We start from the raw sequence: 12751 nt of genomic DNA on the forward strand, positions 1-12751 counted from the left end.
TACTAGCCTGAAAATCACAAACTAATTGAGATAGGATTAATTATTTTGTTTATACAAACTTCGTAGATGGGAACACTAAAGTTTGTAAGCTGACTTTGTCTATCACGGTATGTTTACATTTTGATCTTCCAGGAATACCAGTACTTCTGGTAGAGGTAATCATCCCCCACTATCGGGAAACTCAGGAGGAGAAGAATGTCACTGTGGAAACACGGCTAAAAAGTAATTATTTTCTAATGGCGAGTTTACAATTGTATATCAACTGTGGTACGTCACATACTAAGCTAAACTGTAGGTGTTCATACAAATAGACATGGGAGGGGGAGGGGAACCTCATGTTTATGTATAATGATTATATAACAGTATAAGAATAGCAGTGTTAATCTAGGTCTGGTTCTGATGGTGGTGTAACCTAGTAAACAATTAATGACCAGATTACTGTATGGTGGTGTAACTTGGTAAACAATTAATGACCAGATTACTGTATGGTGGTGTAACTTAGTAAACAATTAATGACCAGATTACTGTATGGTGGTGTAACTTGGTAAACAATTAATGACCAGATTACTGTATGGTGGTGTAACCTAGTAAACAATTAATGACCAGATTACTGTATGGTGGTGTAACCTAGTAAACAATTAATGACCAGATTACTGTATGGTGGTGTAACCTAGAAAACAATTAATGACCAGATTACTGTATGGTGGTGTAACCTAGTAAACAGTTAATGATCAGATTACTGTATGGTGGTGTAACTTGGTAAACAATTAATGATCAGATTACTGTATGGTGGTGTAACCTAGTAAACAATTAATGATCAGATTACTGTATGGTGGTGTAACTTGGTAAACAATTAATGATCAGATTACTGTATGGTGGTGTAACCTAGTAAACAATTAATGATCAGATTACTGTATGGTGGTGTAACCTAGTAAACAATTAATGATCAGATTACTGTATGGTGGTGTAACTTAGTAAACAATTAATGATCAGATTACTGTATGGTGGTGTAACTTAGTAAACAATTAATGATCAGATTACTGTATGGTGGTGTAACTTAGTAAACAATTAATGACCAGATTACTGTATGGTGGTGTAACTTAATAAACAATTAATGACCAGATTACTGTATGCTGTAACCTTACAGGTAGATACAATAAACTGTATGATTTTATAATTAGAAATAATTTATGCGGTTTGTGTTTCATTCTTAGATTATCAGTACAAAAGGACGGACCAAACAAAGGGAGACAATTCTTGGCATGCAGTAAACCCCGTGGTGAAGGTTGTAATTTCTTCCAGTGGGTTGACGAGATGGGAAGTAATGGTAAATCTATACTGTCATCATCCCAACCACTGTCATCATCCTTACCACTGTCATCATCCTAACCACTGTCATCATCCTAACCGCTGTCTTCATCCTTACCACTGTCATCATCCTAACCACTGTCATCATCCTTACCACTGTCATCATCCTTACTACTGTCATCATCCTTACCACTGTCATCATCCTAACCACTGTCATCATCCTTACCACTGTCATCATCCTTACTACTGTCATCATCCTTACCACTGTCATCATCCTAACCACTGTCATCATCCTTACCACTGTCATCATCCTTACCACTGTCATCATCCTAACCACTGTCATCATCCTTACCACTGTCATCATCCTAACCGCTGTCTTCATCCTTACCACTGTCATCATCCTTACCACTGTCATCATCCTAACCACTGTCATCATCCTTACCACTGTCATCATCCTAACCACTGTCATCATCCTAACCGCTGTCTTCATCCTAACCGCTGTCATCATCCTAACCGCTGTCTTCATCCTAACCGCTGTCATCATCCTTACCACTGTCGTCATCCTTACCACTGTCGTCATCCTTACCAGTGTCATCATCCTAACCACTGTCATCATGCTAACCACTGTCATCATCCTAACCACTGTCATCATCCTAACCACTCTCCACATAGAGCTGTTTTAACGGCAACTGGAATATGCCCCTATCTATATATGACCATCCCAACACACATTTCAGATTTAGAATTTCTACTAAAATTTACTGTTGGACTTTGTTGATATATAAGGCCAAGTTAAAGTTTTCCATTTAGAATTAACTGGGGGTTAAGTTTAATTTCTCACAAAGTAATTGTGCTGTCATAACCAAACCTGGTTCATACTTTCATCTACGCATGTGCTCCCTACACACATTTCAGATTTTGAATTTCACCCAAAGTTTACCGTTAATTGGACTTTGTTAATTAATTGTACAATGTTTAAGTTTTCCAATTAAGGTAGCTGGAGGTTGAGCTTAATTTCTCACTTTTTATGTTTGGAGAAATACATTGTTGCTAGTAAATCTTTATAAAATATTCAGGTCTTTGCTGTAGTAAATGTGATGAATACCACATATTGACTTAATCTAAATATTCAGAAGCAGAGACATGTAATTACATTAACTCTCATCTAATTTATGATTTTTACATTTTTTTACAGAAAATACAGGTGGTGGTAGTGAGTGGAACCAAAGAGGTGATAATAAAAGACGTGGTGGGGCTAACAGTGGGGGACCAGTTACAAAGAAGGCGAGGAAATGTGGCTTATGTGGAGAGGAAGGTAAGCTGGACATATTGTATACCAAGTTATACTTTTTGACATTCTGAATATTTCCTTTTAGAAATAATAACAAAAATTTGAAGCCTTCTTTATCGGCAAAGACAAGGGCTATAGGTGTGGGGCTGCACACAGAAACAAAGATAATTTTTAAACACCTTAGTTCATCACTAGGTCACTAGGTGATTTAAACATGATACAGTCCTCCTACAGTGGGAGTAAAGTGACTTTAACATGATACGGTCCTCCTTCACTTGGAGTAAAGTGACTTTAACATGATACAGTCCTCCTTCACTTGGAGTAAAGTGACTTTAACATGATACAGTCCTCCTTCACTTGGAGTAAAGTGACTTTAACATGATACAGTCCTCCTTCACTTGGAGTAAAGTGACTTTAACATGATACGGTCCTCCTTCACTTGGAGTAAAGTGACTTTAACATGATACGGTCCTCCTTCACTTGGAGTAAAGTGACTTTAACATGATACAGTCCTCCTTCACTAGGAGTAAAGTGACTTTAACATGATACAGTCGTCCTTCACTTGGAGTAAAGTGACTTTAACACGATACAGTCCTCCTTTACTTGGAGTAAAGTGACTTTAACATGATACAGTCCTCCTTCACTTGGAGTAAAGTGACTTTAACATGATACAGTCCTCCTTCACTTGGAGTAAAGTGACTTTAACATGATACAGTCCTCCTTCACTTGGAGTAAAGTGACTTTAACATGATACAGTCCTCCTTCACTAGGAGTAAAGTGACTTTAACATGATACAGTCGTCCTTCACTTGGAGTAAAGTGACTTTAACACGATACAGTCCTCCTTTACTTGGAGTAAAGTGACTTTAACACGATACAGTCCTCCTTCACTTGGAGTAAAGGGACTTTAACATGATACGGTCCTCCTTCACTTGGAGTAAAGTGACTTTAACATGATACAGTCCTCCTTCACTTGGAGTAAAGGGACTTTAACCTGATACAGTCCTCCTTCACTTGGAGTAAAGTGACTTTAACATGATACAGTCCTCCTTTACTTGGAGTAAAGTGACTTTAACATGATACAGTCGTCCTTCACTTGGAGTAAAGGGACTTTAACACGATACAGTCCTTCACTTGGAGTAAAGTGACTTTAACATGATACAGTCCTCCTTCACTTGGAGTAAAGTGACTTTAACATGATACAGTCCTCCTACAGTGGGAGTAAAGTGACTTTAACATGAAACAGTCCTCCTACAGTGGGAGTAAAGTGACTTTAACATGACACAGTCCTCCTACAGTGGGAGTAAAGTGACTTTAACACGATACAGTCCTCCTACAGTGGGAGTAAAGTGACTTTAACATGATACAGTCCTCCTTCACTTGGAGTAAAGTGACTTTAACATGATACAGTCCTCCTTCACTAGGAGTAAAGTGACTTTAACATGATACAGTCCTCCTTCACTTGGAGTAAAGTGACTTTAACATGATACAGTACTCCTTCACTAGGAGTAAAGTGACTTGAACACGATACAGTCCTCCTTCACTTGGAGTAAAGTGACTTTAACATGATACAGTCGTCCTTCACTTGGAGTAAAGGGACTTTAACATGATACAGTCCTCCTTCACTTGGAGTAAAGGGACTTTAACACGATACAGTCCTCCTTCACTTGGAGTAAAGTGACTTTAACATGATACAGTCCTCCTTCACTTGGAGTAAAGGGACTTTAACATGATACGGTCCTTCACTAGGAATAAAGGGACTTTAACATGATACAGTCCTCCTACACTAGGATTAAAGTGACTTTAACATGATACAGTCCTCCTACACTTGGAGTAAAGTGACTTTAACATGATACAGTCCTCCTTCACTAGGAGTAAAGGGACTTTAACACGATACAGTCCTCCTTCACTTGGAGTAAAGTGACTTTAACATGATACAGTCCTCCTTCACTAGGAGTAAAGTGACTTTAACACGATACAGTCCTCCTTCACTTGGAGTAAAGTGACTTTAACATGATACAGTCGTCCTTCACTAGGAGTAAAGTGACTTTAACATGATACAGTCCTCCTTCACTTGGAGTAAAGTGACTTTAACACGATACAGTCCTCCTTCACTAGGAGTAAAGTGACTTTAACACGATACAGTCCTCCTTTACTTGGAGTAAAGTGACTTTAACATGATACAGTCCTCCTTCACTTGGAGTAAAGTGACTTTAACACGATACAGTCCTCCTTCACTAGGAGTAAAGTGACTTTAACATGATACAGTCCTCCTTCACTTGGAGTAAAGTGACTTTAACACGATACAGTCCTCCTTCACTTGGAGTAAAGTGACTTTAACATGATACAGTCGTCCTTCACTAGGAGTAAAGTGACTTTAACATGATACAGTCCTCCTTCACTTGGAGTAAAGTGACTTTAACACGATACAGTCCTCCTTCACTTGGAGTAAAGTGACTTTAACATGATACAGTCCTCCTTCACTTGGAGTAAAGTGATTTAACATGATACAGTCCTCCTTCACTAGGAGTAAAGGGACTTTAACATGATACAGTCCTCCTTCACTAGGAGTAAAGTGACTTTAACATGATACAGTCCTCCTACACTTGGAGTAAAGTGACTTTAACATGATACAGTCCTCCTTCACTAGGAGTAAAGTGACTTTAACACGATACAGTCCTCCTTCACTAGGAGTAAAGTGACTTTAACATGATACAGTCCTCCTACAGTGGGAGTAAAGTGACTTTAACATGATACAGTCCTCCTTCACTTGGAGTAAAGGGACTTTAACATGATACGGTCCTTCACTAGGAATAAAGGGACTTTAACATGATACAGTCCTCCTACACTAGGATTAAAGTGACTTTAACATGATACAGTCCTCCTACACTTGGAGTAAAGTGACTTTAACATGATACAGTCCTCCTTCACTTGGAGTAAAGTGACTTTAACACGATACAGTCCTCCTTCACTAGGAGTAAAGTGACTTTAACATGATACAGTCCTCCTTCACTTTGAGTAAAGTGACTTTAACACGATACAGTCCTCCTTCACTTGGAGTAAAGTGACTTTAACATGATACAGTCCTCCTTCACTTGGAGTAAAGTGATTTAACATGATACAGTCCTCCTTCACTAGGAGTAAAGGGACTTTAACATGATACAGTCCTCCTTCACTAGGAGTAAAGTGACTTTAACATGATACAGTCCTCCTACACTTGGAGTAAAGTGACTTTAACATGATACAGTCCTCCTTCACTAGGAGTAAAGTGACTTTAACACGATACAGTCCTCCTTCACTAGGAGTAAAGTGACTTTAACATGATACAGTCGTCCTTCACTTGGAGTAAAGTGACTTTAACATGATACAGTCCTCCTTCACTTGGAGTAAAGTGACTTTAACATGATACAGTCCTCCTTCACTTGGAGTAAAGGGACTTTAACATGATACAGTCCTCCTTCACTAGGAGTAAAGGGACTTTAACACGATACAGTCCTCCTTCACTAGGAGTAAAGGGACTTTAACATGATACAGTCCTCCTTCACTTGGATTAAAGGGACTTTAACATGATACAGTCCTCCTTCACTTGGAGTAAAGGGACTTTAACACGATACAGTCCTCCTTCACTTGGAGTAAAGTGACTTTAACATGATACAGTCGTCCTTCACTAGGAGTAAAGGGATCCCTAAACAGATGATATGAGAGACAACACTGTCCCAATCCTACAGGGAGACCACGATACACTCTTAAGCCAAGTAGCCTTGTACAATCTACCAGTTATGTTAATAAAAGGTGTGGTCACCCTGAGGACCAAGTGGCCACGTACAATCTACCAGTTATGTAAATAAAAGGTGTGGTCACCCTGAGGACTAAGTGGCCTTGTACAATCTACCAGTTATGTAAATAAAAGGTGTGGTCACCCTGAGGACTAAGTGGCCTTGTACAATCTACCAGTTATGTAAATAAAAGGTGTGGTCACCCTGAGGACTAAGTGGCCTTGTACAATCTACCAGTTATGTTAATAAAAAGTGTGGTCACCTTGAGGACCAAGTGGTCATGTACAATCTACCAGTTATGTAAATGTACCCTTTTGTTATGCATGCAATATTTAAAAAAATTATATTAAGAATAAAATATCAGATCTTATAAGGGACCTAGGAATAGTTGTTTCAGAAAATACATATCTGTATGTCGAGAAAGCGTAAATATTTATACTGTCATAATTACTGAACTCATTATGCTTTTTATGTAAACTGTTAACAAACTTTTTTCTTTTTTTTATAGGCCACACAAGAAAGACCTGTCCACACAAGTGAGAGTGAATCTAAGGAACTTTATTGTTATGTTACGGAATTATTTATTTTACCTGTCATATATTTTTATGAAATACCAAATACAGATGCATGGTCCTATCTGAATTTACTTTTTTGTCATTTGTAGGTACAGTGTGCTTTTGTTAATTAGTTTGTTCTTTTCTTAGAAGTTTGCTTCATATACAAAGGTTATACTTTTCAAATGAAGATTTACAGTACCTGGTATGAACTCATGCTGCTGACATTCTGTATTAAACTTCACAAGTGTCTACATGTTTGAAGGTTAATATTAACACAACAGACAATGGCAGAATTACAAATCACTAAACTGGTGTAAAATGACAAACTAATCCAGCTACACTTGTTAACGATGAAATGACAAACTGATAGTAATCCAGCTACACTTGTTAACGATGAAATGACAAACTAATCCAGCTACACTTGTTAACGATGAAATGACAAACTAATCCAGCTACACTTGTTAACGATGAAATGACAATCTAATCCAGCTACACTTGTTAACGATGAAACGACAAACTAATTCAGCTACACTTGTTAACGATGAAACGACAAACTAATCCAGCTACACTTGTTAACGATGAAACGACAAACTAATCCAGCTACACTTGTTAACGATGAAATGACAAACTAATCCAGCTACACTTGTTAACGATGAAACGACAAACTAATCCAGCTATGATCATGGTATAGTTGTATGTCCCTGATCATATTGCTATAAAGGTCACTGCAAATTTCACCAAAAATGTATTGATGTTTACCAAAGTTATGCTCACAATGTCCAATGGTAATAAAATGGCAAAAGCTCTGTACGTTATATATTGAATCGGTCCCATTGTCGAAATCATTAAGAACTTATTGATAAAAGGCTGCTTACCAGGTTCCATGAAAATCCATTCATCTTTACTCAAGGTATCATGTTCACAAAATTTAACATACACTCTTTTGACTTGTTGAAATATAAGAGAATCAGTAACCATAACTTGTCAATTCCTTGAGAATAATTCGTCAATGACAAGACAAACTTTCATGAGAATAGTCCATCCAGATGAAGTTTTAGGCGGGTCAAGGGAAGGACCCGTTTTCCAAAGCATTCCAGAAATGTATAAAAACACTTTTTCAAAAGATGTACCATAACATTACACTCTATGAATTATCCCTTCAAAAAATGCTATTCTGTGAAAGTTTGCTATCAATTTAACAAAATGTCTAAAAAGACAATATTGCAAAATTGTTGCATTTTGAGGATTTGTAGATCATCAATAACCAAATCAACTATTGTTAGATTATAAAAGTATAACAATAAGGCTAGTTGACAGACAAAAAATTAACAATACACAATATTTTAAGGATATTTAGCGAATTTCAAAACATTTTCTGCATAGTGTTTATGAACTTACAGATGGAAGTATATTTTACAAATATGTCATTGATTTGATCAAATACAAAATTCATAGACGGGGAAAAACCTCTGAAGTTACTTACGCAGAGCATTCGTCAGTTCCAGTGATACTCTTGAATATGTTTTTTTTTCACCTTCAAAAGTCAGTACTCAAGACATTTAACCTTGATAATTGACCTAAACACTGTATCTGAAAAACTTGCATTGACAAATTCAGAGACCTGAGTGTTACAATTCAACAGTTCTTTGATCTTCACATGATTTAGTAGTGGTGAAAATGAATGAATCAGCTCTGTTTCTGTTAACTAAGACATGAACATTATTTTAGTTGGTGATGTAACATAGTCAGATTAGGGGTGGATCTTGGCGTATTGATAACAAACACGAGAATTATCTCTTCACATACGGTAGCTGAAATTCAAAATGGCTTTGTGTATACATTGTCAACATTTCGTGGTATGATGTGTCGATTAAAGCGCTTTACGAGGACTGATTGGTATGTTGTAAGCCTCGTTGAAGGATTTGAATTTTGCCGGACATATTGTGTTATTTTTCAACATAACCCCCTACAGTATCTATACACTTCTGCAAGCGGTGTTTAAAGGCATCAATGGCAACTCCTCTTCTTGGCTGTTCAGATAGTCATCCACTGCATGTTTGACGTCATAATCGGACTGAAAGTGGGTGCATGAAATAACTGTTTTCACTTTTGGAAATAGATGGAAGTCTGATGGAGCGAGATCAGGTGAATAAGGCGGATGCTCAATCAATTTAAAGCCACAATCGTGAATGGCAGCCATGACAATGACAGACTTGTGAACAGGAGCATTGTCCTGATGGAATAACACCTTTAGTGAGCTTACTGTGGCGCTTAAGTTTAATATTTCCCCGTAACTGCCTCAGAAGTGAAACATAGTGTGTGCCATTGATTGATTGTCCCTTTTGGGGATAATCTATCAGTAGAATACCATCTGCATCCCAGAAAAGACGCCAGAACCTTCCCAGCTAATGGAACAGTCTTTGGCGCCTTCTGCGGGAGAGAGCCAGGGTGCTTCCATTGTTTCGATTGTTTTTTGGCCTCTGGAGTAGAATGGTGGACCCTTGTTTCATCCATACTGACAGATCTCTGAAGAAAGTTGGCAGGATCTTCCTCAAAAGGTTCAGATTAGCTTCCCGCCAAACAAGATCTCCCGTAGCCCTCGGTAGGTGTCTTCGAGGTAGCGTCAGACACCCGCCACAATACCCGAGTTATTGAGAAAAAGTAGAGTGGGTCGTCGAGAAAACAATTCAACACCCAAGTATAGTTCCAGGCTATCTGTATTCAGCAACATCAGCATACAAAGGACATCGTCACAGTTCACAGAGTAACTCGCAACACCGCTCTCGCATAAGAAACACCTAGGCATGTAAAACTCGAACTCCCCCTCCGCTCTCGCTCCTTTTATACAGAAACCTGCAGGAGCGCTTGCAGGAGCAGAAGGAGCAGTCAGCTCCCAGGCGCGTAGCCAGGCGTACGCTAGTACGCCCGGGCTTCCACATCATTTTGTCAAGATAACATTTTTTTCATTAGATAATTTTCAAACAAATAGATTTGTTTTAATAATATGATATGAAAATGTTAAAAGTGGATGGTTTCCTATCAAAGCCTACATTAACCTGTAATTAATGTAGGCCTATTCATCGGCGTCTAGATTGTTTGACACTGTATCCGAACGTCTCCAGGTGTCCAGAGATTCTACATGTATATGTCTGTTCGTCTTCAGCATCATGCGTCGGCTAAAGACATACGTGGACTGACCGATATGTTGTGAGCCTTTTATAGTATCTCCAAAAGGGACAAACAATCAATGACACATACTACGCTTCACTTCTGAAGCAGTTACGGGAAAATATCAAACTTAAGCGGCGCGGAAAGCTCACTAAAGGTGTGTTATTCCATCAGGACAATGCTCCTGTTCACAAGTCTGTTATTGTGATGGCTGTCATCGACGATTATGGCTTTAAATTGATTGAGCATCCGTCTTATTCCCCTAATCGCTCCGTCATACTTTCATCTATTTCCAAAACTGAAAACAGCTACAGTATTTCCCACTTTTAGTCCGATGGTGACGTTATGCACGAGGTGGATGGTTCCGTCGGAACAGCCAAGAAAAGGAGTTCTATAAAAGTGCCATTGAGGCCCTTAAACACCGCTGGCAAAAGTTTATACATACTGAATTTTGTTGAAAAATAATACAATATGAGGCTCACAGCATATCAATGAGCCCTGGTACATGATATCAACCATGGACAGAGAACGAATGCCTCTATGACATTGTTGCATGTGTGTTGCGATTTTGTAGATTTAGACAGTGGTGACCATGTTTGTTAATTATAAATAAAAGCTATTAATCCATCGTCTATTAAAACACGCACCTTAGAGGGCATTCTGTAGGAAGCCCTACGACCTTCCGTCGGACCTTTCGTCCGACCGGGCTTCCACTTTCATTTAGGTTTGGCTACGCGCCTGGCTAACTTTGACCTAAATGTGAAAATAATAATGCATATGACACTTAGAAAAACAATTAGCGACAAAGTAAATGTTGACCTTGTGTAATATAGACATGGACATGGCAGGAGCCCCCAGATTGGTGTACCTATCTGCAGTAGATAATTGGATTGAAAGGCGATATAAAGACCTCTCTAATATATTCATATATACATTGCTTAATATGCATATCGATAAATCACAACATCTATTATCAATTAAGATGTATAATTTCTGATATACACGTATAAACATATGCATTATAATATTCAATACGTAACATAGCGAACATGGTTCTAAATGATAAATACCAGTAAATGCCATTTAATGTACTGATCATTTAGAATTGATAACATACATGTAATATACGTTTGTTTTTAAAGGAAAATTCTGGTTCTAAATGATAAATACCAGTAAATGTCATTTAATGTACTTAATAAGATAAAATACACATGATACCATGTACAATATATAGGATCATTTAGAATTGATACATAATATACGTTTGTTTTTAAAAGAAACCTCTTAATGAAGATACATACTTCATATTGCATTTCAACATAATACAGAATATCATTATGCATAAATAAATTTAATTAACGTCATTTAAATATTAGAATATTTGAATACTTAAGACTTAAAATGCACATGTCCATTTGCATAAAAGCAATATCTGAAGTGATAGCGGAGTATGTCGGCGTCATGATACACTACAACTATAATAACAACCCAATGTTGATGAGGAAATGAAGACATCTATATACCACAGAAATTGTGAGTGAGCACAACATGGATCAGGAATATATCTTCTTGGTTATTCTAGTTCTTTCAGTTTTTTATCTTTCTTTGGCATGGTTTTTTTCCAGAGCTTTGCTTCGGCTTTGGACAGGGTCACATAACGGACACAATATACATATTCCTCATAAGAACATGTACACATCGCAATAATTCACTTTATTTCACAAATATCAAATAATTTTTGTATCTATTAATAAATAAACACTTTCATAAAAAAAAAATATATTATATATTTTGGTAAGCCTTCTTGGCTCCCTTCGGTCGCCCTCCCATGACATTTATACACTAACATGGAAATCATCACACACCGTTGTATCCAGCGACTGGCGTCAACAAACCCGCCCACATCGCCACCACCATCCATCTATAACTGGGTATCATTGGACGAAAAAACAATCACAAGTGAACAACCATGCCTTCGTTAATACTATTTGGGAGCAGCTACATCAGCCGGCCTATGCGCCATTGTAATGGAGATTCCCGGATGTCAGGAGTTGACACCCATGTCTTTGGTAGAGGCGGTTTAAGGACAGATAGACTAGACCCGACATTTCTACAACGAGCCGTAGCAGTTGGAGCGGATTATGCCATCATCTACATTGGAGGAAATGACATTACACCTTCATCAAAACCCATGGATATCTTTGAGAGAATCGTGGATTTAGTGGCAGCATTTAAATCCGGAGGAACGAAAGAAGTATGGGTTGCTGAAATTATTACCAAGGGAGACTTCAGCAAAGCTCCGGGCCTAACCAGGGAGATATTTGATAGTCAACGGAAGCGCATCAACGACCTATTACACAAAAGATTTGGTCATCAATTTGTACGGTTCAGAGACATCACATATCCAGCCGACTACCTCACCGATTTAGTCCATCTTCAAACTAGACAGTTGACGACCCCTGACACTGGTATGAAGAAGTACATCATAAGAAGGGTCGTCCGCATACACAGAAGTAGAAGTCTCACAAACTTCTGAAAAAATGGCCCTTTTTGGACCACCAATTCCCATAAAAAAGCATCCCATTGAATGCCTCGAAAAACGCAAAAATAAAATAAATATATAAAATACGAAAAAAATACAACAAAAAACAG

At 38.0% G+C, this 12751-nt stretch overlaps 1 protein-coding gene across 2 annotated transcripts in view; it reads left to right on the forward strand.

Annotated features, from left to right (window-relative positions):
* The window catches only part of LOC117323423 (DNA topoisomerase 3-alpha-like), a 59654-nt gene extending 52638 nt beyond the window's left edge, over positions 1 to 7016 (forward strand). For both annotated transcript variants that reach the window (XM_033878647.1, XM_033878653.1), the window contains exons 28-31: positions 133 to 222; positions 1215 to 1327; positions 2504 to 2623; positions 6883 to 7016. In XM_033878647.1, coding sequence (XP_033734538.1) covers positions 133 to 222; positions 1215 to 1327; positions 2504 to 2623; positions 6883 to 6914 — 355 coding nt within the window. In that variant the 3' untranslated portion in view covers positions 6915 to 7016. The remainder of the gene's footprint in view (positions 1 to 132; positions 223 to 1214; positions 1328 to 2503; positions 2624 to 6882) is intronic.
* Positions 7017 to 12751: the final 5735 nt, after the last annotated feature.

Source organism: Pecten maximus, chromosome 1, assembly GCF_902652985.1.
Source record: "Pecten maximus chromosome 1, xPecMax1.1, whole genome shotgun sequence".
Taxonomy (NCBI): Eukaryota; Metazoa; Mollusca; class Bivalvia; order Pectinida; family Pectinidae; genus Pecten; species Pecten maximus.